This window comes from Hemibagrus wyckioides, linkage group LG08, assembly GCF_019097595.1.
Source record: "Hemibagrus wyckioides isolate EC202008001 linkage group LG08, SWU_Hwy_1.0, whole genome shotgun sequence".
NCBI lineage: Eukaryota > Metazoa > Chordata > Actinopteri > Siluriformes > Bagridae > Hemibagrus > Hemibagrus wyckioides.
The window spans coordinates 28,370,138-28,396,289 of NC_080717.1; the positions used below are offsets into that span (position 1 = coordinate 28,370,138).

General features: G+C 40.2%; 1 protein-coding gene across 2 annotated transcripts in view; it reads right to left on the bottom strand.

The window, feature by feature from the left end:
• The window catches only part of shank2b (SH3 and multiple ankyrin repeat domains 2b), a 173,620-nt gene that overhangs the window by 90,384 nt on the left and 57,084 nt on the right, over window positions 1–26,152 (bottom strand). For both annotated transcript variants that reach the window (XM_058397080.1, XM_058397087.1), the window contains exons 9-10: window positions 23,086–23,163; window positions 13,424–13,490 (exon numbers count right to left, since the gene is read on the bottom strand). In XM_058397080.1, coding sequence (XP_058253063.1) covers window positions 13,424–13,490; window positions 23,086–23,163 — 145 coding nt within the window. The remainder of the gene's footprint in view (window positions 1–13,423; window positions 13,491–23,085; window positions 23,164–26,152) is intronic.

Here is a 26,152-nt window from a genome sequence, read left to right on the forward strand (position 1 = left end):
GAAATGTTCTGGAGGGAGATTTTGGTGTTTGCGTATAAAATACAGCGGTGTGTGTCTGCATCATATCATGTGAGATGAAGCAGAAGCAGTGTGTGATCCTCATCACGGATCACCTGAGCTCTAAAGTGACTGGGTCGCTCCATAAATTTGCGTAAACCCTTCAGATTTGTTTCTTTGTAAACGTCTACAGAATTCAGATTTAGACAGAAACTTTTCTCCATATCAATAAAGTTATTCTTTCTTAAAAAACATTGTTTTTTTTATTTTCAAACTGTTTATTTTAAGCCATAGATTATGTTAGAGCGCCTGCTGTACAAGCCACTGGGATTCTTTTGGTTACTATAGAAACGATAACTTATTAGAACGAGTGCAGTTACTGCTACAGCTAGAGCTACTGTCAGAGGGCATAAAAATATCCTAAATTAAATGAATAAATAAATAAATAAATCAGTGCTTTAGAAACATTCTGGAAAATAAGAGTTTGACCAAAATGTGAATTGATTTTACAAAAAATAAAAAAAATAATAATAGAAAGTAAACAAACAAATAAACAAACAAACAAACAAACAAATAAATAAAAATAAATTGGTCAAATCCAATTAATCAGACTGTAGATAAAAAGTCAGACCTTGCCAATTTGATAACAAGTATTTGACATTTTTCTCAGTTCAGTTTCAGTCCTGTGGACATTTGTGATGTTGACCGAATATGCTGTTGATTCATTTTCTTCTGAAGCAAAGCCAACCTGATCTTAGACACGACTGGACATGTTTTTTCCATCTGAAGTATATAATTAGCTGAGAAGAAATAACCTTACATGTATTTTGCAGTAGAGTTTTCACATTTTGTGATAGGTATAGGCATCTGATAGGTATATAAAAATACTCTGAGCTCTGGAAATAAAAGAACAATTAAATAGAGGAGAGAGATTAAAAAAAATGAAGTGAAAGATCTCTCCATGCAACCTGAGAACAGGAAATGAGGTCACGGGGTAAGTGACACTTTACACGTCGACTGCCAGTTATTTCATTTGTAGTCTCTCGAGGCTCTAATTAAACCCCTGGTACAATTGGAAGTGATGCAATCAGCGAAACAACGAGAAGAACGACGTTATCACATCATCTCACACACACACACACACACACACACACACACACAAAACAAGAGCTACAAACAAAGTGTTGTTCGGTCAAGTTTTAAATCCATACCAAGATTTCCAAAAATCAAACAAAAAGTTGTTCTGTGAATCTTCAGCAAACTCAAACATCAGTGGCTTCCTCTCTCTCTCTCTCTCTCTCTCTCCCTCTCTCTCTCTCTCTCTCTCTCTCTCCCTCTCTCTCTCTCTCCTCTCTCTCCTCTCTCCCTCTCACCTTCTTTCTTCAGAGCGTTCAGTATGGACTTCATGTCTCCTGCTGGTTTATCAAGCCGACTGGAGAACAGAGTTCCGGGCCGGAGGTTCCCGAGGTGAACGAGGGATAAATGAGGGATGATGGAGAGATGGAGGGAGCGGGAGATCACTGCACACGCTCGGCCCTCCACACATCCTGCCTTGTGTGTGACTCTGAGAGGAAGGAGCCAAGCACATAAGCATCACACGTTCACTCCGAGCTCCCTCCTTCTTTCCCTCCCTCCCTCCCTCCCTCCCTCCCTCCCTCCCTTCCTCTCTCACACTCTCTTTCTCCCTCCCTCCTTCCTGTCCTCTTTCTGTTCCACCTCTCTTCCTTCTTCTGTCTTTCTCCTTCTCTTTCCTCTTCACCTTTCCTTCTGTTCTCTTTCCATCATCTCTCCGTTCTCTACCTTACCCGCTCTTCTTCACTCCTTTTGTTTCTCTTTCCACTTCACCATCTCTCAATTCTTTCTTTCATTCGCTTTTTCTTTTCCATACTCCTTGTGTTTTTTTAATACTTATGCTGTCCTTCTTTCTGTCTTTCTCCTTCTCTTTGCATCCCTCCATCTCTCTGTCACCTCCTAATCTTCCTCTCTTTCTACATCTCTGAACAATCTCTCTTGTTCTGCTTCATTTCCCTTTCCTTCTGTTTTCTTTCCCCTTCTCCTTGAATCCCTCCATCTCTCCACTTCACTTCTTATTCTTTCTCTCTTTCTACATCTTTGAACTCTCTCTCTCTCTCTCTCTCTCTCTCTCTCTCTCTCTCTCTACCTCTTTCTCCATATGTTCTTCTTCCACAATCTTTCCTCTCTCCATCTTTCTCATTTTCTTCATTTTTCTTCTCTGTGCTTAATCGTTCTCTCTTTCTACATTTCTGAACTCTCTCTAGCTCTCTCTCTTCTTCTTGTACTTGTCTCTTTTCCTCTTCCATCATGTCTTCTCCTTCCTCTATCCTTCCACCTCTTTTCACTTTCTCACACTTGATTTTTCCCCCATTATCCCCCCAGACATTATCTTGTCATCTTTCTCCACCCCCTCATCCCTCCTTTGTCCCGTTTCTCCTCATCTCTTCCTTTCTCCCTCTATCCTGTCCCCTCTTCACCATCCCTCCTCCTTTCTCTTTCTCTCCATCTGTCTTTCACTCCTCGTTCTCACTTCCTCTTCCGTCATCTCTGTCTCAATCCGATTTCCATTCTCTTTTTTTCTCCTCCTCCTCTCTTCTTTCTCATTCTCATTCTATCCTTTCGTTTCTCCTGTGTCTTCATCCTGCACTTCTTTCTTTACCTCTCTTACTAACCTGCACCCCCCCATCTTTCCTTCTCTGTTAACTTCCTTCCCTCAGTCTGTCTCAATTTCCTCTTGTCTTCATTCCCTCTTTCTTTTCTTAACCTTTTCTCTCTTTCTTCTTCTTTGCCATCTCTCCCTATCTTCCATTTCTCTTCCTTTCCTCTTCTAGCCATCACCCCTTTATCTTTTTCTTTCCCTTCATTTCTGCTTCCCCCTTAGGTTCTCTTTTCCCCTCCCTTCTGCTCTTCCCTAGATATCTCTCCTTTATCTACTTTATTCTTTCCTTTTCAAGCTTCTATTCAAACTTTTCTCATTTTCTTTCCTCCATTCTTCTTCTCTCGTCACATCCCTACATCTCTTTTACTTCTTTTCCCCATCCTTCCCCAAGCATTCACTCCCTCTTTCTTTCTCTTTTCTGTTCTTTTTTTGATCAACTCTGATCAGCATCTCCACCTCCTTCTCTTTCCATCCCCCCTGCTCTTTTTTCTCCCTTTGTACATGCATACGTATTCTTGTACTTTTGCAATTTTCTTCCATCATTGCATCTTTCCCTTTTCCATAACAGTCGTCCTTTTCCCTTCCCTCTCTCTCTCTCTCTCTCTCTCTCTCTCTCTCCTGCTTGCTACCTTCCTCCTCTCATATTAAAACTCCAGCACTGAGATTCACACTCAAGGATCTTAGCCGTGTTTCTGGATCATGGATAAGAACTTTCTTGAGGGAAGAAAGGAAGAAGGAAGGAAAGAAAGAAAGCGGAAGTGTCCTAACGTGCACTAGAAGTTCAGCGGTGAGAAGTTCACTAAAGTTGGCCTCGTCACAGATCAACGTGACGGCGTGAGGAGAAGTCGATCGCACACTGATGCAATCAGCTGAGGAACAATGCAAGGTGGCGTAACAAGCGAATGAGAACGTGTGCTGGAATGAAAAAGGTCTTGGAGCCATTTTAACCCTCTCTCCTCCCTCCAACAGCTGTACATGTGCGAGAATTAAAAAAAGAAGAGAGAAACAAACCCCAAGTGTTGCTAGGCAACCCATGGATGGATGTCTAAATTAGTCAGTGCAAGTTGCCTGGTTGTGAATTCTCCATGTATGTGGGCTGTCCTTTCTCGCTAGCAATTCACAACCTCTCTCTCTCTCTCTCCCCTGTTTCTCTCTCTACCTCCCCCTCTCTCTAGATCCTTTTTTTTTATAGAAGAGGAAAAAAAAAAGCACGGTGGTAGAGAAAGGCCTTCTTCCATTTTGAGATCTGTGCCAGGTTGTGATGTCACACGGACAGCCTATTTTTATTTAGTGATTAATACACAGAAGCTAAATAACAGTCACTGAAGATGAAATATAAAGACTATATCAAAGCCTCGGATACTGTACACACAACTGTGAACTATACACAAGAACAAAACCTGCCATTAAACCTCTAGGCTGCTTCCAAATCACGTACTTTTTTACTACGCCACTGTGTAATATAAATAGTGTGAGTGAAAATGACAACAAGTGTGCTTCAGGAACCTGGAGGATGGACTGATTCAACTGGACATTGAGGTGTAGAATGTCGGACACTTCATGCGCTCAGCGCTCACGGATTTTCTTACATCTAACAAGAGGGGCGGGGATAAGCTTTTTTTTACGTAGCAGAAGAGGGGTGGAGCAACCAGGCATTCACGCTGGACGAGGAAAGATATGGCCAATGACACTTCGGTGGATGTCTTACAAAAATCTTTGAAATGAGCTCACTTTGTGTGATTTATTTTATTTTACAAAATTCGCCGTATTCTGATAAAGCTAGTAGATTACGCGTGTCGTCATTCACTGTCGCCTTGGAAACGGCTTATATGTCTATTTAGTACAAACGTGTTGCTGTTCCATTTGAGACAATTTTACACTACTATATAAATAAAAAAGAAAAATCAGGGTTTGAACTCCCACTGTGTTTACCTCATATTACTTCCTGATTTGTTTTCACTCCGCCCAGCTCCGCCCTGGCCACGCCCCTTGACACACTTGTTTCTTGTTCCATGGATTTGTGCCTTGATGAAAGCATTTTGTAGACGCTTGTGGACGATCATGAATTCTTATAAAAAATGTGAAAGTCTTTGATTTAGTTAGTTAGTTTAGTTAAAAAAAAAATTAAGTTTGGAGATATAAAAAGCGTCATGATGCACTTTTCTGAAATACTATAAAAGTGTTTTAATAATGTTTTAAAATAATCACAAACTCAATTTACGCTTCATCATTGTTTCTGTCATTGTGACACTACAATTTTTGCTGCCATAGTTTACAAGTAAACTTACATAAATCATAAATCGTAATAAATCGTGTAGTCAGATTGTGCTACAAGAGCGTTATCACACACCTCTAGCTAACTGGAGCATGAACAGTCACTCTGAGAAGTCTACATACAGCCCTGGTTATACTGTATGTGTAATATTTTGTAGTAGAATAAAAAGAAATGGAATGAAATAAGGAAAAATGAAACAAAACTATGACTCACGCTCGAATAAAAACATCTGGATTTTAGGCAAATTAGTGGTATTTACATGCTATGTAAGGTATTACGGCAAGTTAAGGTAAGCCTTGTATTATAATCCAGTATAGATGAAATGATAATATTAGCTTTTAAAAGTGGCAAGTGTTCCTATTATAGACAGAAAAAACAACAGGATTGTTTACTAATCACTTTTAAATCAAAATCATAACTCTATCTACAGTATGTTCAAGGCTTTACCCATGATACCTTTCTCATATAATCTGTCCTGCTTCTCTGTCTGAGTCACGATATTATATTAGACAGCACAAGCAAACCACACACACACACACACACACACACACACGTACACATGTACATGGTATCTATAGTAATTAATCTTTCCTCTAAACTCTAATCTAGACTCGGCCCTGAGCTTGTTAACACTCGTTTTCACCCAATTAAAAGATTTTCATCTGTACAGAGCAAAGCCACGCTGGATAAAAGCGACAGAGAGAGCTCTCCGCTCTCGTTACATCAATACATCAATACTCATTAAAGCACCAGATAGCGTCTGAAATAAAGGGTTAAACTCCATTACTCAGTGCAAAGAGGATGTGAGGAGCAGCTACACTCAAAATTATCCAGCAAATCCCTTTGAATGCCATTCTTTTCAGCTTTTAAGAGCTTTTAATGAAAATGTAAAGTGTGTATGATGTGTTATTGTACAAGATTGTAATATCAGACTTTAAGGGATGCACATGCACATTTTTCTGGGTATCTGATCTCATTTCACTGCTTGCTGTTATTCAAGCTGGAGTACATTAACATTGTTCGCTCCTAACACCGAGTCTGAGTAGAAGACCCAGAGTGCCGTGCCATACCATGCATGCGCATCACGCTGATCCCACGTTCCTTAAGCCAATTAGCACACGAGACTGGGAACTATGGCAACCACAGAGCGGCACTAAAGGGGCATCATATACGCGCAAATCTGCCGAGAGTGCATTATATAGGAAGAGACGAGTTAATAGTGCGCTCTTGTTTATTTACAGGGTTGGATATTTCTTGCTTGGGTTTGAACTCCAGTTCTGGACTCAGAAGTGTGGCTTTTAAAGCGAGTTTGTATAGTGACTAAGATGTAAAATGCCAAGGAAAGAAACCTTGTGAAGAACTCATGTTAATGCTGATTCTGATAGAAAGGTGTCAGAATACACAGTGCAGGACGGGTCAGGGTTGTTTTGGTAGCACCAAAACAATATCAGGCGGGTGGTCATAATGTTATGCCAGATCAGTGTAATATACCTAAAATAATATTAAAACAAACAATATGGTGAGTTGATATAATTGTGATATAACCGTGACGAACACAAATAGTCCAGGATTCAGTAGAATCAAGTGAATCTGTGGATAAGAGTTTGAGATGAGGTTACAGCAGGCAGCAGTTCCTACATCCTTACAACTTTACAGTATACAGCTGAGATTATCAACTGAGGAATTGATGCCACTTGGGCATAAACTGTCATCCATGGGCATCAGATGACCCAAACACACAAGTATACATATGGTAAACACACTCAGGATGCTAGGGATCCTTTAATCTGTGCACTGGGGCAATGAAAGCAGGTCCATGGTTCCAAAAGAGTCCTGAAGGTGCAAGCTGACACTGTTATCTGTAGCACAATAAGGGAATGTCTTTAGAAGCTAGTTCCTTTCTCAGATCTAACAGTGGACATAAAATGAAAGAAAAATGAAACAAAACCTCTTATTTGGAAATACTTTCTCTATCGCTCCTCCTCTCACTCCAAGAAATCTTCCTCATTGGACAGAGTGACAATTTTGTTAACTTCCCTCCAGCCTTTGGAGGTCCTGAAGAGCCAAGTCAAGAAGAAACACACACACCTCTCAGACTAGAAGATGCTTGAGATGGCAAAGAAACCGAGTTTTCAGCTCCTTTTCTCTTTCACTCCTGTCAATCACAGCAATGCTAGCCAATTGTAGGAAGTTTCTAACACATTATGATAACACAAAAAACAATGTTTTGGCAATGTTTTGAGCTCTGGAATGCTAGATCACCAGATCTTCAACTTCACTGCCACACTAGATTTTGTGGTGTTGAGGTCAGGGTTCCATCCACAGCCCTTCCTCAGGGGTAGATGAGGGGCCTACCCCTAAACCATTCTTTATGACATTCGTTTTCCAGTAAACCACACCAAACACCGAGGTGCCGATATATTATTAGGTTTCGTGTTGTCATCTCTTTTGAATTCTGGAATAATTGATGTACTCGGCATGCCAGGATCGCTATTCTACTCCTTGCTGACCGAGTCAAATGGATCGTTAATTGTGCTTAACTTGATTGGATACTGTAATGTGACATCCCAAATCCCTCTCCTCATTTCTCCAGTAGCTTCATTTTGTTTATGCAAAGGAAATGACTCTGTAATGTAGATACCTGCTCTGCTGGCTTATTAGGCTTTGCATAGCACCGCTGTCAATCCTACAGAGGATCAATCCTGTATATCCTGTGAGCTCCTGCAGGAGTGATAGAGTGCTTGAGTCAGGAAAAATAACTGTCTGAATCATTCATCTCTAATGTGAGATGTTTAAGAGTATATGTTAATATGAAAAAAGTTGAGAGAGAGAGAGAGAGAGAGATAGAACACACTAACTCTAGTGTTACTGCTGATGTTATCTATAGCATCATCATCTCTAATATTAGAGATTGAAGAGTATGAGAGTGAGAGTGAGTGAGAGAGAGAGAGAGAGAGAGAGAGAGAGAGAGAGAGAGAGAAAGCACTATTTGCTGGTGTTACTGTTGATGTTAGCACTAAGGTATTGTGTTGAAGGTGTGAGTCCTGTGATAGCGGGAAAAACGGGGCAGCTGGTAAAAGGCGATGAAACCAAATAACACCCAGTTTTCAACACCTTCCATTTCAGACCAACGTTCTCACAAAGTACAGCACCGTCAACATCTGACTTTAGTTTGAAAATAAAAAAGCAAAAAAACCTTAGAAATATTTTTGGGGTAAAGCTACTCAAACATGTCACTGTTTCTATAGTAACAGATCATATCCAGGGAGTCGAATGGCAGACGATTGTCAGAATCTAAGACTATTTATAAACAGAATATAAAAGTGTGCTGATGTTCCACAGCGTTCTACAACATTAAAGTTAATTACAAACCATCAACTTGTGCAGCATGTCATAAACAAAATAAACATTAATAAACAAAACATGCTAACTGTTAGCAAGTCGAAATCTGGTATAAGCGGAATAAAACACTCCAGTGCAGTTGTACAAAAATAAGACACTTTTTACTGGATTATTTTCAGAATCTTTACACAGAATCTTTACACAGAATCTTTACACAGAATCTTTACACAGCTTATAAATGTGATTTTCATGTCATGAGAAGCCCACACTGTTGAAGCAGGGGATGGGAAGGGACAGGAAATTAATAGATTTGAACAAAATAATGCATTAGGGGGGTATGAATACTTATGCAAGGCATGGTATGTACACTATATTGCCAAAGTATTGGGACGTCTGCCTTTCCATGCACATGAATGTAATATGGAGTTGTCCCGCCCCTTTGCAGCTATAACAGCTTCAACTCTTCTGGGAAGGCTTTCCACAAGGTTTAGGAGTGTGTTTATGGGAATTTTTGACCATTCCTCTAGAAGCACATTTGTGAGGTCAGGCACTGATGTTGGACGAGAAGGTCTGGCTCACAGTCTCCACTCTAATTCATCCCAAAGGTGTTCTATGGGGTTGAGGTCAGGACTCTGTGCAGGCCAGTCAAGTTCCTCCACACCAAACTCACTCATCCATGTCTTTATGGACCTTGCTTTGGTCACTGGTGTGCAGTCATGTTGGAACAGGAAGGGGTCATCCCCAAACTGTTCCCACAAAGTTGGGAGCATGAAATTGTCTAAAATGTCTTGGTATGAAGCTGAAGCATTAAGAGTTCCTTTCACTGGAACTAAGGGGCGGAGCCCAACCCCTGAAAAACAACACCTGAATTCAATGATCTGGAGGGGTGTCCCAATACTTTTTGCAATATAGTGTATTTCTAGAGCCACAGTTAACTTTGAAAAAAATAAATAAAAATTCATGAAAATTATTTTAAATTAGTATACAGTATAAAATGAATGACTGTGATATTTTGAAATAATAAATATGTAGATAGTGTTTTTATTTTATTTTATAATTTCTAATACCAGCGTTGATGCTAGTTACACTGGTCTTGTCTTCCCAAAGGCAGCAAAATTAAGCCAGCAAAGTGACCAGTGATGCCGTTTATAAATCAGGTTATGCAAGCAAACTGCAACGGCAAGTGTTACATGTGAGAAGTATAGTGAGAAAAACCAGGACGACTGACTGACAAAGGGGGAAAAAAAACTTGTCAAGCGTGTGATCATGTTCTGATCCCAAATTTACTCCAGTACAGAAATCGAGAGCTGATTTCGGCCTAAATATGCAGATATAAAGAGTAGGAATACTGTTCATCTCGTGTGTGTGCATGTGTGCATGTGTGTGTGCCTTCTTCTCAAATGGTCTATATTGTATGTAGGTCAGATCCACTGAGTGCTTCTCTCTCTCACTCTCACACGATGTGTGCTCACACTCCGCTATATGATCATCCAGAACCATCTATATGGGCAGAACACACTGACAACTTGCATCATGTTAACACTAAACACAGGAAACTCAGGCTAGGAAAAGTACCGTGTTTACTCGTAGATAAACGTCTTGTGCAGCTTTAAATTCTTCAATCAGAGAAGAACAATAAGCATGAAAATGATAAAACTGTAATACAAGTAAAGACGTATGTCTTTAGTCAGTCACACAGTGATTTTAGTTACGGATAACAAATTAGTGGCTTTAAAATGAAGGAACCAAGGAATATTAGCATGAGGTTATTTAAAACCTTTGATCAAAGAGTGAAATATCTAGCATAATGATTCAAACTAGCTGGCCTTAGATAGCAGCAGATACACTATATTGCCAAAAGTTTTGGGACGTCTGCCTTGACATGCACATGAATGTAATATGGAGTTGTCCCGCCCCTTTGCAGCTATAACAGCTTCAACTCTTCTGGGAAGGCTTTCCACAAGGTTTAGGAGTGTGTTTATGGGAATTTTTGACCATTCCTCTAGAAGCACATTTGTGAGGTCAGACACTGATGTTGGACGAGAAGGTCTGGCTCACAGTCTCCACTCTAATTCATCCCAAAGGTGTTCTATGGGGTTGAGGTCAGGACTCTGTGCAGGACAGTCAAGTTCCTCCACACCAAACTCACTCATCCATGTCTTTATGGACCTTGCTTTGGTCACTGGTGTGCAGTCATGTTGGAACAGGAAGGGGTCATCCCCAAACTGTTCCCACAAAGTTGGAAGCATGAAATTGTCCAAAATGTCTTGGTATGAAGCTGAAGCATTAAGAGTTCCTTTCACTGGAACTAAGGGGCGGAGCCCAACCCCTGAACTCAAAGATCTGGAGGGGTGTCCCAAAACTTTTGGCAATATAGTGTAAATTACAGTGATGGGTATTAGAGCTCATTCTGACTGTGACCTTATGTAAAGTTCAGATTTGTTGGAAATTTAATGTGCCTGTGTAACCCATGTGGGTCCTACTCACACCCGCTCCAAGCAGGTCTCAAACCCTGATCTCCGGCATGGGAGGCATTCGCACTAACAAGGAGACTAAAGACTGCAGCCCCTAGCGTCAGTCGCCAGTGTACCTCGTGAGATCAGGGAGTGAGGTTTACCTGCACAGCACCTCCCGCTGGCCTCCGTTACACTTGAAACTAAAAAGTCATTTTATATGATTATATTGTAATGGAGGGAAAAATTCCATCCAACTGTCCACTTTTATGTACCACTGATCCTACACAGAGTCGCAATGAGCCTGGAGTCTATCCCAGGGCACAAGGTGGGGGACACGCAGGACAGGGTACCAACCCATCACAGGGAACACTCACGCACACACACGCACACACACACACACACACACACACACACACACACACACACACACACACACACACACACACACACAAGAGACAAATAGAGATGCCAGTCAGCCTACAAAACATGTCTTTGGACTGGGTGAGGAAACTGGAGTACCCAGAGGAAACCCCTGAAGCATGCAAACTCCAGACACACAGAGCGGAGGCAGGAATTGAACCACCAATCCCAGAGGAGTAAAACAGACATGCTAACCTCAAATCACTGTGCCCTGCTCAAATTAGGCACATTAGATAAATGTGTAGAGTAGTGGTTTTTACATTTTTTTTATTAGTGAGTTGTGATTTCCTTAAGCATGTTGGCTTAAAACAAAACAAAAACAACCCTAAAAGATTAAATACAGAGCAGAACATGAAAGAAGCTGACGATAAGCATATCTACATCCAGCATGCGCACTCAGATAACGTCCTTTTAACTGCTGTTTATCCAGAGCTGTCTCATATTCCAGACATCTAATGATCTCTAATGATTAATTCAATTTGTTCCATTTCCTCTATATCTAATGAGAGGACTTGATTACACATGTTATTAACTGAGACGAACATGTTCACGCCGGAATAAATTCCTCAGCAGTCATCTTCGGCCATCAAAGGAGAAAAAGACGCAGATGACTTTTGTTCGTTATAAAATTCATATTGACATCTGCTACATGTGGGATGGGTTAGGGGAATACAGAGTGGCGTCTGTGGGTAATTATTCATCGTCTCATTAAAACGTAAACATTCAGCTAATTACACATGACCACACATGTTCACTGCGGCACAGAGTGTGATAAACTCGACGGCTAGATCCACGGGTCGTAGCCACATTCGTGGAAATATAATTGGCAAACGGACAACTTCACAAGTAACTGACAGATAAACAGGGATGAAAAAATAAGATGCTTTAAAAAAAACAGAATATGTTTTGATAGATAGATAGATAGATAGATAGATAGATAGATAGATAGATAGATAGATAGATAGATAGATAGATAGATAATATATGAGATTATATAAGTATTCACATGATGTGTTTATATAAAGTTGATGGACTTATTATATATATATATAAAATCTCTTTAAAATATCGTTTTCTTCAGTCCGCATTTTCCGTCCTGTGATTGTTTTTGTCTTAAATGTGATGTTGAGGAAACCTGTTTGGAAAAAAATCTGCTAAAAAAGAATGATGAAAGAAATGATTTTAAGCGTGTGCGTAAACTGACTCTGAATACGAAAAACTTGAGTAAACATTGACATACACTATATTGGCAAAAGTTTTGGGACGTCTGCCTTTCCATGCACATGAGTGTAATATGGAGTTGTCCCGCCCTTTACTGCTAGAACAGCTTCAACTCTTCTGGGAAGGCTTTCCACAAGGTTTAGGAGTGTGTTTATGGGAATTTTTGACCATTCCACTAGAAGTGCATTTCCCATAAAGTTGGGAGCATGAAATTGTCCAAAATGTCTTTCCTTTCACTGGCACTGGAGGGGCAGTGGTGGCTCAAGTGGTTAAGGCTCTGGGTCGTTGACCAGAAGATCAGGGGTTCAAGCCACAGCACCGCCAAGTTGCCACTGTTGGGCCCTTGAGCACGGTCCTTAACCCTCTCTGCTCCAGGGGTGCCGTATCATGGCTGACCCTGTGCTCTGACCCCAACCTCCAAGGATGGGATATGCGAAGAAAGAATTTCACTGTGCTGTAATGTATATGTGACAAATAAAGGCTGTTTCATTTTCATTTCATTAACTAAGGGGCTGAGCCCAACCCCTGAAAAACAACACCTGAATTCAATGATTTGGAGGGGTGTCCCAAAACTTCTGCCAATATAGTTTATCTTCAACCAGTGAAACTCGGTGTAAGGTTATCCAACAGAATGAAAAACACACTAAAAGTCCTGACTCATTTTATATCAGACTCACAGCCAGAACATCATTCATTTATTCAGACTGATTTAAAATGTCTGATAAGTCAATCGACAGCATACTGGTACAAGGGGTTCATAAACCTTACGTTTCTGAGGTGCCCCAAAATTCTGTACATTACAATCCCTAATAATCAACTGTAAACGTATTGCTCAGGACAGCCTTTACTTTCATTTCCATCCAGCCGAAGTTCAACATGTGCCAGGGGCTAGAGGAAAATCAGTGCCATCGCTCAAACAGGACGGAGCTTCATTTTAAATTTCATTTCGTCAGGTTGAGGCTCTTACATGAAATGCCAGGCTGAGGTTATGAGCTGAGCGACAGTTTTCATTAAAGAAAGCGAGCTGCTCTGACTTACCGATGCTGTTGTCTTTGTGGTTCTTTATGAACTCTGCCAGCTCAAAGTTCCCTGCGATGATGGCCACCTTCGGAGAACAAAACGAGGGAAAACAATCAGTTACACCATCGTCACAAATCACACAAAGCACAATGCTTTTGATTAGTTGTCAAGTGTAATAGTGTCTTTTGTGTACTGTATTTTCCATTTTATTGATTAAATGATATCATTTTAGAGTTCCATGCTCACAAAGATGGTGCTAGTGTTTTAAATCTGCCAGCATGTCATAATATTCAGTACATCACCAGCATCTACTGTATATCTGCATTAAAGTACTATAACTGTCAGAGTTTCTGTCTGAATCAGTGCTGCACTACATTACCCATCAACCCCTGTATGTCATGCGGCTTGGTCACATGACTCACTAATGCACTGAAATAAGCAGAACATATCTAAAATTAAATATTAAACGTAAAACAACCGCACTTATTTATCTGCATTACCCAAATGGAGTCCAGCAAATGTAAACAATTTAATGTCATTTTTTCATTTAATTAATTTAATTTAATTTAATCAATTTAATTTGTGCCAATTTAATCAATTAAATCAATATTTCTATTAATAATTGATGTATTTTACCAAAAAAGTGTATTTATATCAAAAGAATCACTAGTAAAGATCTATTTCCATCATGGATGGGGTAGTGTCAACAACACATTATAACATTATATTATTATTAGTATTATAACAACAGTATTATAAGTACTGGAAACTGCAGCCAATTGTTTCTTCACACTTAGGAAGTAGGAAGTAGACACATTTCTGCACATGCGCAGAACAAATCGTCTTTAGGTACAGATCGAGTAGTGACATGTCTTCTGTAACCTGGTTTGTATTCACTGTTTATTGTTTTTACACAAAACTTTTTTACTTTTATACAAAAGTCTGCAACTGCAACTGCTACCTGTACGAAAACCTTAAAAACCCTTCTCCAAAATCTGACTAAATATACTGTATATCTGAATATTTATATTTTTAACATAACATATTTAATCCTAAACAGTGAGTCATGAAAATGTCCTAGTGTTGGACTGGACACTGGAGAAGGTTTAGGATCCAGACGTACGGCGGTTTTATTAAAACCCAAGCCCCAAAATCCAACACTGTAAAACAAGCTTATCTGAAAACGTAATGCCTCAGTGACAGAACCAGAAGACAAAGCAAATAAACAGTCAAAGGTTTAAGCCTTTAGGTTAACAGGGATGAACAGGAACTGGCGAGGCTTCACAATGAGCTACTAAAAACCATAAACTTACAATATACACAAGAAATCAAGAAGTAAGCAGCAAATTGGGGTCAGAGGTTACAATAGAACTCAATAGAGAGTGACCTCTTCTGGCATGGAGGGGGGACATCCTGGTCTTACAAATACCTACGAGAATATGGAAAAGCAAGTTTAAAGGAGAAGTTCACTTCCAGAACAAAAATCTACAGATAATTTCCTCAACCCCTTGTCATCCAAGATGATCATGTCTTTTTTGAACATTTCAGGATTTTTCTCCATATAGTGGACTTCAATGGTGCCCGTGAGTGTAAACTTCCAGAATGCAGTTTAAATGCAGCCCAGGAAGAAGGCTCTTATCTAGCCAAACCATCGGTCATTTTCTTGGAGAAGGAGGACACAAAGCTATAAAAAATTAATCAAAAAACGGACACTAAGACATATACGTTTTTGTCATTCCACACACAACGACTTCGGACGTGATTATGCAGTACATAGTGTCGCGGACACGCATCCCAGAGCTAGTGGCCGATGGTTTGTCCAGATAAGAGCCTACTTCCTGGGCTGGGATGGTTTAGAGCTCTCTGAAGCTGCATTTAAGCTCCATATTGGAAGTTCAAACTCATGGGCACCATTAAAATCCACTATATGGAGAAAAATCCTGAAATGTTTTCCTCAAAAAACATCATTTATTTACGACTGAAGAAAGAAAGACCTGAATATCTTGGATGATGAGGGGGTGAAGAAATTATCTATAGATTTTTTGTTCTGTAGGTGAACTCCTTTAAAAATATAAGTTATTGCTATTCTTTAACATCACGTCTCGAAGTGTTTTATTCTTTTTACACCAAAAGCAATTTGCCAACACTAACAATGTTTTAATGTTTCTTTTATTATTAAAGAATGCTATGTTGTATGCTGTATGTTTTATCTGTATATATATATATATATATATGTATAAATTAAATGCAAAGTAAATGCTGATATCAAACCCTGCTCCCTGAGATGCCCCAAGTGCTTGTTCATAAGCATCTAAAATATGAAGGTGTTTATCATCCATCAGTAAAATTCCTACTCGTTTCATATCAAACTCACAGCCTGAAAATTAATTCATTTTTTTTATATCGATTGAAAATGTCCCATAAGTCGATTTCCATTCTTCTAGTAGAAAATTATGTCTCAGTGTAGGTACTCAAATAATTCTATTCATGCACTAGTTTTGAAAAATACTTGCAAATTGAGCAAATGAGCAAATACTTATATTTTGAATGACCAATGACAAATTTGTGTATCTCTGGGTAAAATTTAACATTAGACCACATCAATGCTTGTTGAAAATCGCAGCTGCCAGTTTGTGATTCATTCTCACATAAGCCAATAAGAATCCAGGGAAAGACTGCAAGGAGATAAATATCACATCATGAATAAAAGTCACAGTATAATAGTTATTGTGCTGATGTCTATTACTGTGACGTCTTTGGAATAACATACACTTTCCTCCTTTCCAAATGCTTGCACCATGTCCTGGTGTGGATCCGATGAGAATGCGCTGTCATTTAGCAGGTTAAAGAGGGAATTATTCATCCATGTTGAAATGATTTCCTGATTTGGATGAAGATATTGGGGTCACAGCGTGCAGCTACTTCTGACTGCAGGAAGTCTTGTTTAACCATGAAAAATGCAGTGTATCCGTTTGGAGGCCTGGCGCTTTGTCCTCAAATGAGCTGTAATCAAGCTGCAATTGAGGCGTGAAATATAATTTTAGCAGCGTGAGATGAATAATACAGGGCGTTAAAACTATAAAGCGGCAGCAGAGCTGAGCAACAGAGAACAACTTGGCTTCGACTGAGGAAGACAAAAAGGCTCAATAAATACTCGAAGGCATGATGATGATCTATGAGACAGCAATGAATTGCGAGGAATGAATGTATTACATAAACTATCAGCTGAAATGTTTAATTATCTGCATATTTATTCAAATGTAAGGCTGTAAAGACCGATCACTCACACACACACACACACACACACACACTCTCACCTTGGGTTTATTACTATAATTTATTAGTTATAAATCTGACTGAGTGTAAATAATCAGAATGTCACAGTGATGGAGGTGTGGTCTATGTGCCTGTCAGTCACAATGATGGAGGCGTGGTCTATGTTCCTGTCAGTCACAGTGATGGAGGTGTGGTCTATGTGCCTGTCAGTCACAGTGATGGAGGTGTGGTCTATGTGCCTGTCAGTCACAATGATGGAGGCGTGGTCTATGTGCCTGTCAGTCACAATGATGGAGGTGTGGTCTATGTGCCTGTAAGTCACAGTGATGGAGGCGTGGTCTATGTGCCTGTCAGTCACAGTGATGGAGGTGTGGTCTATGTGCCTGTCAGTCACAACGATGGAGGTGTGGTCTATGTTCCTGTCAGTCACAGTGATGGAGGTGTGGTCTATGTGCCTGAAAGTCACAATGATGGAGGTGTAGTCTATGTGCCTGTAAGTCACAGAGATGGAGGCGTGGTCTATGTGCCTGTAAGTCACAATGATGGAGGTGTGGTCTACGTTCCTTTAAGTCACAATGATGGAGGTGTGGTCTATGTGCCTGTAAGTCACAATGATGGAGGTGTGGTCTACGTTCCTTTAAGTCACAATGATGGAGGTGTGGTCTATGTGCCTGTAAGTCACAGTGATGGAGACATGGTCTATGTGCCTGTAAGTCACATTGATGGAGGCGTGGCCTATGTTCCTGTCAGTCACAATGAGGGAGGTGTGGTCTATGTGCCTGTCAGTCACAGTGATGGAGGTGTGGTCTATGTGCCTGTCAGTCACAATGATGGAGGTGTGGTCTACGTTCCTTTAAGTCACAATGATGGAGGTGTGGTCTATGTTCCTGTAAGTCACAATGATGGAGGTGTGGTCTACGTTCCTTTAAGTCACAATGATGGAGGTGTGGTCTATGTGCCTGTAAGTCACAATGATGGAGGTGTGGTCTATGTGCCTGTAAGTCACATTGATGGAGGCGTGGCCTATGTTCCTGTCAGTCACAATGAGGGAGGTGTGGTCTATGTGCCTGTCAGTCACAGTGATGGAGGTGTGGTCTATGTGCCTGTCAGTCACAATGATGGAGGTGTGGTCTATGTGCCTGTCAGTCACAGTGATGGAGGTGTGGTCTATCTTCCTTTAAGTCACAATGATGGAGGCGTGGTCTACGTTCCTTTAAGTCACAATAATGGAGGTGTGGTCTACGTTCCTGTAAGTCACAATGATGGCGGCGTGGTCTATGTTTCTGTCAGTCACAATGAGGGAGGTGTGGTCTATGTGCCTGTCAGTCACAGTGATGGATGCTTGGTCTATGTGCCTGTCAGTCACAATGATGGAGGTGTGGTCTATGTGCCTGTAAGTTACAGAGATGGAGGCGTGGTCTATGTGCCTGTAAGTCACAATGATGGAGGTGTGGTCTACGTTCCTGTAAGTCACAATGATGGCGGCGTGGTCTATGTTCCTGTCAGTCACAATGAGGGAGGTGTGGTCTATGTGCCTGTCAGTCACAGTGATGGATGCTTGGTCTATGTGCCTGTCAGTCACAATGATGGAGGTGTGGTCTATGTGCCTGTAAGTCACAGAGATGGAGGCGTGGTCTATGTGCCGGTAAGTCACAATGATGGAGGTGTGGTCTACGTTCCCTTAAGTCACAATGATGGAGGTGTGGTCTATATGCCTGTCAGTCACAGTGATGGAGACATGGTCTATGTGCCTGTAAGTCACATTGATGGAGGCGTGGTCTATGTTCCTGTAAGTCACAATGAGGGAGGTGTGGTCTATGTGCCTGTCAGTCACAGTGATGGAGGTGTGGTCTATGTGCCTGTCAGTCACAATGATGGAGGTGTGGTCTATGTTCCTGTCAGTCACAATGATGGAGGTGTGGTCTATGTGCCTGTCAGTCACAATGAGGGAGGCGTGGTCTATGTGTCTGTAAGTCACAATGATGGAGGCGTGGTCTATGTGCCTGTCAGTCACAGCGATGGAGGTGTGGTCTATGTTCCTGTCAGTCACAGAGATGGAGGCGTGGTCTATGTGCCTGTAAGTCACAATGATGGAGGTGTGGTCTACGTTCCTTTAAGTCACAATGATGGAGGTGTGGTCTATGTGCCTGTCAGTCACAGTGATGGAGACATGGTCTGTGTGCCTGTAAGTCACATTGATGGAGGCGTGGTCTATGTTCCTGTCAGTCACAATGAGGGAGGTGTGGTCTATGTGCCTGTCAGTCACAGTGATGGAGGTGTGGTCTATGTGCCTGTCAGTCACAATGATGGAGATGTGGTCTATGTTCCTGTCAGTCACAATGATGGAGGTGTGGTCTATGTTCCTGTCAGTCACAATGATGGAGGTGTGGTCTACGTGCCTGTCAGTCACAGCGATGGAGGTGTGGTCTATGTTCCTGTCAGTCACAATGATGGAGGCGTGGTCTACGTTCCTGTAAGTCACAATGATGGCGGCGTGGTCTATGTTACTGTCAGTCACAATGAGGGAGGTGTGGTCTATGTGCCTGTCAGTCACAGTGATGGATGCTTGGTCTATGTGCCTGTCAGTCACAATGATGGAGGTGTGGTCTATGTGCCTGTAAGTCACAGAGATGGAGGCGTGGTCTATGTGCCTGTAAGTCACAATGATGGAGGTGTGGTCTACGTTCCCTTAAGTCACAATGATGGAGGTGTGGTCTATATGCCTGTCAGTCACAGTGATGGAGACATGGTCTATGTGCCTGTAAGTCACATTGATGGAGGCGTGGTCTATGTTCCTGTAAGTCACAATGAGGGAGGTGTGGTCTATGTGCCTGTCAGTCACAGTGATGGAGGTGTGGTCTATGTGCCTGTCAGTCACAATGATGGAGGTGTGGTCTATGTTCCTGTCAGTCACAATGATGGAGGTGTGGTCTATGTGCCTGTCAGTCACAGCGATGGAGGTGTGGTCTATGTTCCTGTCTGTCACAGAGATGGAGGCGTGGTCTATGTGCCTGTAAGTCACAATGATGGAGGTGTGGTCTACGTTCCTTTAAGTCACAATGATGGAGGTGTGGTCTATGTGCCTGTCAGTCACAGTGATGGAGACATGGTCTGTGTGCCTGTAAGTCACATTGATGGAGGCGTGGTCTATGTTCCTGTCAGTCACAATGAGGGAGGTGTGGTCTATGTGCCTGTCAGTCACAGTGATGGAGGTGTGGTCTATGTGCCTGTCAGTCACAATGATGGAGGTGTGGTCTATGTTCCTGTCAGTCACAATGATGGAGGTGTGGTCTATGTTCCTGTCAGTCACAATGATGGAGGTGTGGTCTACGTGCCTGTCAGTCACAGCGATGGAGGTGTGGTCTATGTTCCTGTCAGTCACAATGATGGAGGAGTGGTCTACGTGCCTGTCAGTCACAGCGATGGAGGTGTGGTCTATGTTCCTGTCAGTCACAATGATGGAGGCGTGGTCTACGTTCCTGATCCAGAGATCAAACCATAGAAAGTATTTGGACCAGAGATGATGATGTGGTCCATACAGGAACAAGTCGTTCTCGTGGCATTTCAGTGTAGTTACCTTGGATAATAAACTCCATTACAGTGATTACTGTTACTGAGTCATGTGCTGATGATGTATATAATATGGCTTAACACTTTATTTGGAGTTTTTATGTACACTGCATAGCTATTGTATAAATCACTTTACAAGTGAGCTTTATGAATTCTGACATCGCATAAAAAAATTGTGATTTTTATTTTTCATTTAAAATTGGAAATTAACATTAAATAGTCAAGATATTGAACATTCACTTATATCATAATTCTAAAACCTTTGCTTAAGAATTCTGCACTTTTTCTACACCTCTGGTTAAATGTAAACACATGTCTGATATGGAGCAGGTTAACTGCTTTGTACAAAAGTTCAGATTTTCCTCACGCCTGTTCTCTCACTCCGAGGCGTGTCCAGACGACACTCTGATGGATTTCATCTAAAATCGATCGTCGGGTTTTGTACAAGCTTGTGAAGTCCAAGCCAGTCACTATTATTAAAGCACAAAAGGGGACAAAACGAATACGAAGAAATTCTGAAATTCATCTAAATATTTCAAATACTTTACTTTTCACTCAGGTTGTTGTCAATAATATAATTTATAATGAAAATAAATTCTGTTAAGTTCGAAAAGAATGCAAACAGAAGCTTGTTGCACTTGTCACTAGTGCTTTCAGACTTCTTGCACCTAACTCTATATTGGAGAACCTGTGAGGTTTCATAAAATGTTTTATGAAGTATATTACTTTATATATATATATATCTTTTCTAATAAAGGTACTATTACAATGTTATCGGTCAGTTTGGAGACATTTTTATTTCTAATTTGTAATAGCAAACATTTACTCTTTTGACTTTTTTAAATACATTTAAAAGTAGTGACTCTTATACTTTCACTTGAGCAAATTTCATCTGCTCTTTTTAATTAAGTCAGAGTCTGAAACATGTACCTGTAGTTTCTCTTCAGTAGAATTCCTCACTGCTTTGTTCGCCTTGTTAAAATCCCATTCATAAAACACTGAGATATTTTCTACTTGAAATACTTTTTAGAGTTGTTTATTTGCTGTATTTCCATTTTATCAGAACTAAGTCCAAATTATTATGAAGCATCACTGCCTAACAAATTCACATGCTTATGAAGTTGATATGCCAGCCATGCACATTTATAACACTGTAATGAAGCGCTATAAACACTTAGAGCCATTAACAAAGTATCAGGAATTATACGGCTAGTAAAATAAATGACTTGAACATAAGGTTCACAACCGTCTCTATTACACTAATAACAACAACAACAACAACAACAACAACAACAACAATAATAATAATAATAATAATAATAATAATAATAATAATAATAATAATAATAATAATAATTATTATTATTATTATTATTATTATTATTATTATTATTATTATTATTATATTTAGTTTGTTTATAAATGTGTTCCAATTAAAGAAAGTGTCACCAGCTGGCAGGTTTCCTATTATTATATATTTTCTTAAATTATTATATATTTATTAAGTAGGTACAAAAGAGAAATGTAACTGAACACTCCTCCACTTTCACGCGGGTCATTACCATGTATAAGGTTTTGTTTTATTTCTAAGGTTCTTATTTTATTCATGCATTTATTAGTATTAGAAGTGCAATAAATGTCAGCAGATTAAATCAAACAGACTAAAGATATGTTTTATAATCAATCTGCTCTTCATTATTGAACAAATTAATAATAAGCTTTACTCATTCTTTTAGCAAAAATTACTTAATTAATTAATAAAATTGATTAATCCTGTCATTACTCCACATGGACAAAAAAGACGTGTCTCACATTAGATAGACGTGTCTCCCTCGCATTCCTTCTGTTGAGGTTCCAGCTGTACGTCGTGTTCAATACAATATCCTGATCATATACGAAATCCTGAGATCAGATCTGGTAATTATTATGAAATGTGTTCTTCAGTGTTATCGTGTTCCTCCGCTTGCTCAGTGACTGAGTTTACATCCTGAACCCAGGCACTGGAGTCTCTCCAACATGCAGCGATGACACACCCATCATAAAGCACATACACCCTGCTTCCTGTGATCTAAAGCCTGACACTTAATCAGAGAAATTATGCAATAAAAATTACTATAAATAGTATTATTTTATATTACATAAGTTATTATTATTATGATTAATAATAATAATTATTGTTATTTTTAGAAACTGTATTTAAATGTGATTTCTTTAACTACATAATAAATTATGTATTAATTTACCCTTAAAAAATTTATAAATCAGCATGACACAAACCAGTGCAACATTCAGCATAATAACAAAAAAGTAACTCAAAACTTCCACCATCTTACGATCCTCAGCTTAATATAAAGGTATAAATCAAAAACAGACTTAAAAAGAAATGAGGATTCGTTTTGAACATGAGCACAGCACTAAAACTAATCGAGCTGAGATTATAATCATCAGTAACCCTCAATGAATACTTTTTATGACCGGCAACATGCACATGAGGAGAGAAAGATCAGATCGTTATCTTCGCATTGCTTATGTAACAGCTGCCTTGCTGTATGCCTTCACTTCCAGTCGGTAAGAGAACAGACTTAGAAACTAATTTACATTTTTAGGACTGAATCCATAACAATGTCCATGCATGTGTCGGCTAGAGGATGTAAAAAGACATGGACACAAATATATCAGAAAGGTAATGTAGCAAAGATGCTGGACAGCTACATTCTTATAGAAATATATATTTACCCGTGTGTATGGGATGCACAACGCAAGCCGTGTCGACGTGCTGCACTATACTGTGTGTGTGTGTGTGTGTGTGTGTGTGTGTGGTGTATGTTGTATACCTGGAAGGGAGTTTGCCCACGATAGTTCTTCACCTCCTTGCTGGCTCCGTGAAGCAGCAAAACTCTGGCGCAGTTCTCCTTCAAAACAATAAATAAATAAAAAAAATTAAGAATATTTACAACGATCCACCGCCGGCTGTGAACATCTCACATCTCACAGCTCACATCTCACATCTCACAGCTCACAGCTCACATCTCACAGCTCACAGCTCACATCTGTTTGCTCTTCATTTCTATTATACAGGACACTGACACGCTGATGGACACCTGTTAATAGAAGCACTTTCCAAGAAACCCTTAAAAATACCTCATCCGAGTAAAAGTGTGTACAGGAACGATGAAACTAGGAGAAATTTGAGGAGATGAGAAATAAGTGAAGAAATGCCAGGATACAATCGCTCACCTGTGCTGAAATAGCCTGAGAGACTTTAGCTCTATGCAAGTGTGAAGCTTTAACAAAGTCAACACCCAAACTCAGTAGCGCACCACAGAGGAGAGGTTTGTGTGTTTGTGTTGGAGAGAGAGAGAGAGAGAGCGGGAGAGAGAGAGAGAAAGAGAGAGAGAGAGAGAGAGAGAGAGAGAGACATGGCTTTGTAGCACTCCAGCCCACTCCATCCAGCTGGATTCAGGAGCCCACCCACGGAATAGCTCACCACAAAAGACACACACACACACACACACACACACCTACAGTGCACTTTCCTACCTTCCTTCTAACATGAGTCTCACTGAGCCAAATGCTGTTATATGAACAATAATCATATGTGCAGATATTTTTTCCATGCCAAAAAAAAAAAAAAAAATCATCGCATCACATTTGGCACTTTCCTTCTTGTTGACATGGAGACAAAACTGTGATTATTTTTAGTGTAAACAGAGCAGCATTTGCTAATAAAGTCCACTTACTGTTGAAACTGTTAAATTGCTAAAAGCACGTATCACATCTGAGGGTCAACAGAGCAGTCAGACAGGACACTGCGTTTAAAAAAACAACTGACTGCTGATTTGAGTCGTTTGTCCTCCATGACCTCAAAACCTCTCCGGGGGTCGTAGATCATTCCAGAAAAGCCTTCAAAGTAAAACCGAAGCTGTTGTGTCTTTAATCCTGCTGCTCACCTAGAAGAGCACAGAGGATCCCTAATCGGACACAACTCAAAAGTCAGGCTGGTGTCCACCCAGAGCAAAATGATGCTTTGGCCCCAATTCCCTGTGTGTACACTACACCTGAGAGGGGGCGTTGAAATGGGAAAAATGGACAAGTGTAAGGATTTGAGCGAGTTTGATGAAAAGGGCCAAATTGTGATGGCTAGACCACTGGATCAGAGCATCTCCAAAACTGCAGCTCTTGTGGGGTGTTCCCGGTCTGCAGTGGTCAGTATCTATCAAAAGTGGTCCAAGGAAGGAACAGTGGTGAACTGGAGACAGGGTCATGGGCGGTCGAGGCTCATTGATGCACGTGGGGAGAGAAGGCCGGCCCGTGTGATCCGATCCAACAGACGAGCTACTGTTGATCAAACTGCTGAAGAAGTTAATGCTGGTTCTGATAGAAAGGGGTCAGAATACACAGTGCACGGGTCAGGGCTGTTTTGGCAGCACCAAGACAATATTAGGCAGGTGGTCATAATGTTATGCCTGATCTGTGTAGAATGGGTAGAAATGATGCAATAAAACGAATATTGTACACAAACTGTCCATGGAAAAAAAACAGATCAAAAATCTAAATTTCTTAACGATTCTACAAAACAATTATCATCACAAAATCTTTCAAAATAGAAAAAATTGCTTAAAATTTGCATAAATGTTTCCCAATATGGCAATCTATTTCAAATGTTCCTAAATGTCTAGGTAATAAAAGCAAATAAACAGAAATTAATGTAAATATATTTCCAAATATGATGACCATGTGAATAAATCTATAATAAATATGTTATTGTTAGTTTGTTTATTATCTTTTATTATGATCTATTATTTATTTAGCTATTATTATTTATTTATTTTTTGTTTATACTCAATCATTTTTATTAATCATTATTAATCATTTTTTTGTTAATAATAAACTATTATTTATTTTTATCTATTTCTATAGTTTTTGAAAATGTTTCTCCAGAAACAGCAGCAACAAATGCTATGTCGTAGACACATCAAATATGTTTCTGTCATCCATCACTATGAGACAACTAAAAGAGTCAAAAGTTTTGGGACGTCTGACTTTCCATGCACATGAATGTAATATGGAGTTGTCCCGCCCTTTGCAGCTATAACAGCTTCAACTCTTCTGGGAAGGCTTTCCACAAGGTTTAGGAGTGTGTTTATGGGAATTTTTGACCGTTCCTCTAGAAGTGCATTTGTGAGGTCAGGCACTGATGTTGGACGAGAAGGTCTGGCTCACAGTCTCCACTCTAATTCATCCCAAAGGTGTTCTATGGGGTTGAGGTCAGGACTCTGTGCAGGCCAGTCAAGTTCCTCCACACCAAACTCACTCATCCATGTCTTTATGGACCTTGCTTTGGTCACTGGTGTGCAGTCATGTTGGAACAGGAAGGGGTCAGGAAGGTGTTCTATGGAGTTGAGGTCAGTTCCTCCACAATCTGCATGCCTTTGTGCTTGATGTTATACACTTGCAGCCATGGAAGTGATTGGAACACCTGAATTTAATGATTTAGAGGGGTGTCCCAAAACCTTTGACAATATAATGTATTAAGTCCAATCATGGCTTTTAAAAAGGAGAAAAAAGATGGAACTGGAACTGTTAAAACTTTGCCATGAATTTTACTTATAAAAAATATTACCCATTTACTCTTTTTTCCATAAAGGGGGCCAATAATTCTTAAGTCAGTGTTTAGTGGACAGAGTGTGGATTCAGACATCCGGCAGGCCAAGAGCAGGGCTCTAGAGTTCAAATGAAGACTGGTAGCAGTAGCCCTGGTGTTAATCTAGTGGAGTAGAGAGAATTTGACATGTATCCCCTGTAGAGGAAGCAGAAGGGTGACTCTCTGCTCGGCTGCCTTTAAACAGTGAGTGTTAACGACCTGCTGCCAGTTACACCAACACTGCCAGCGCTAATGCT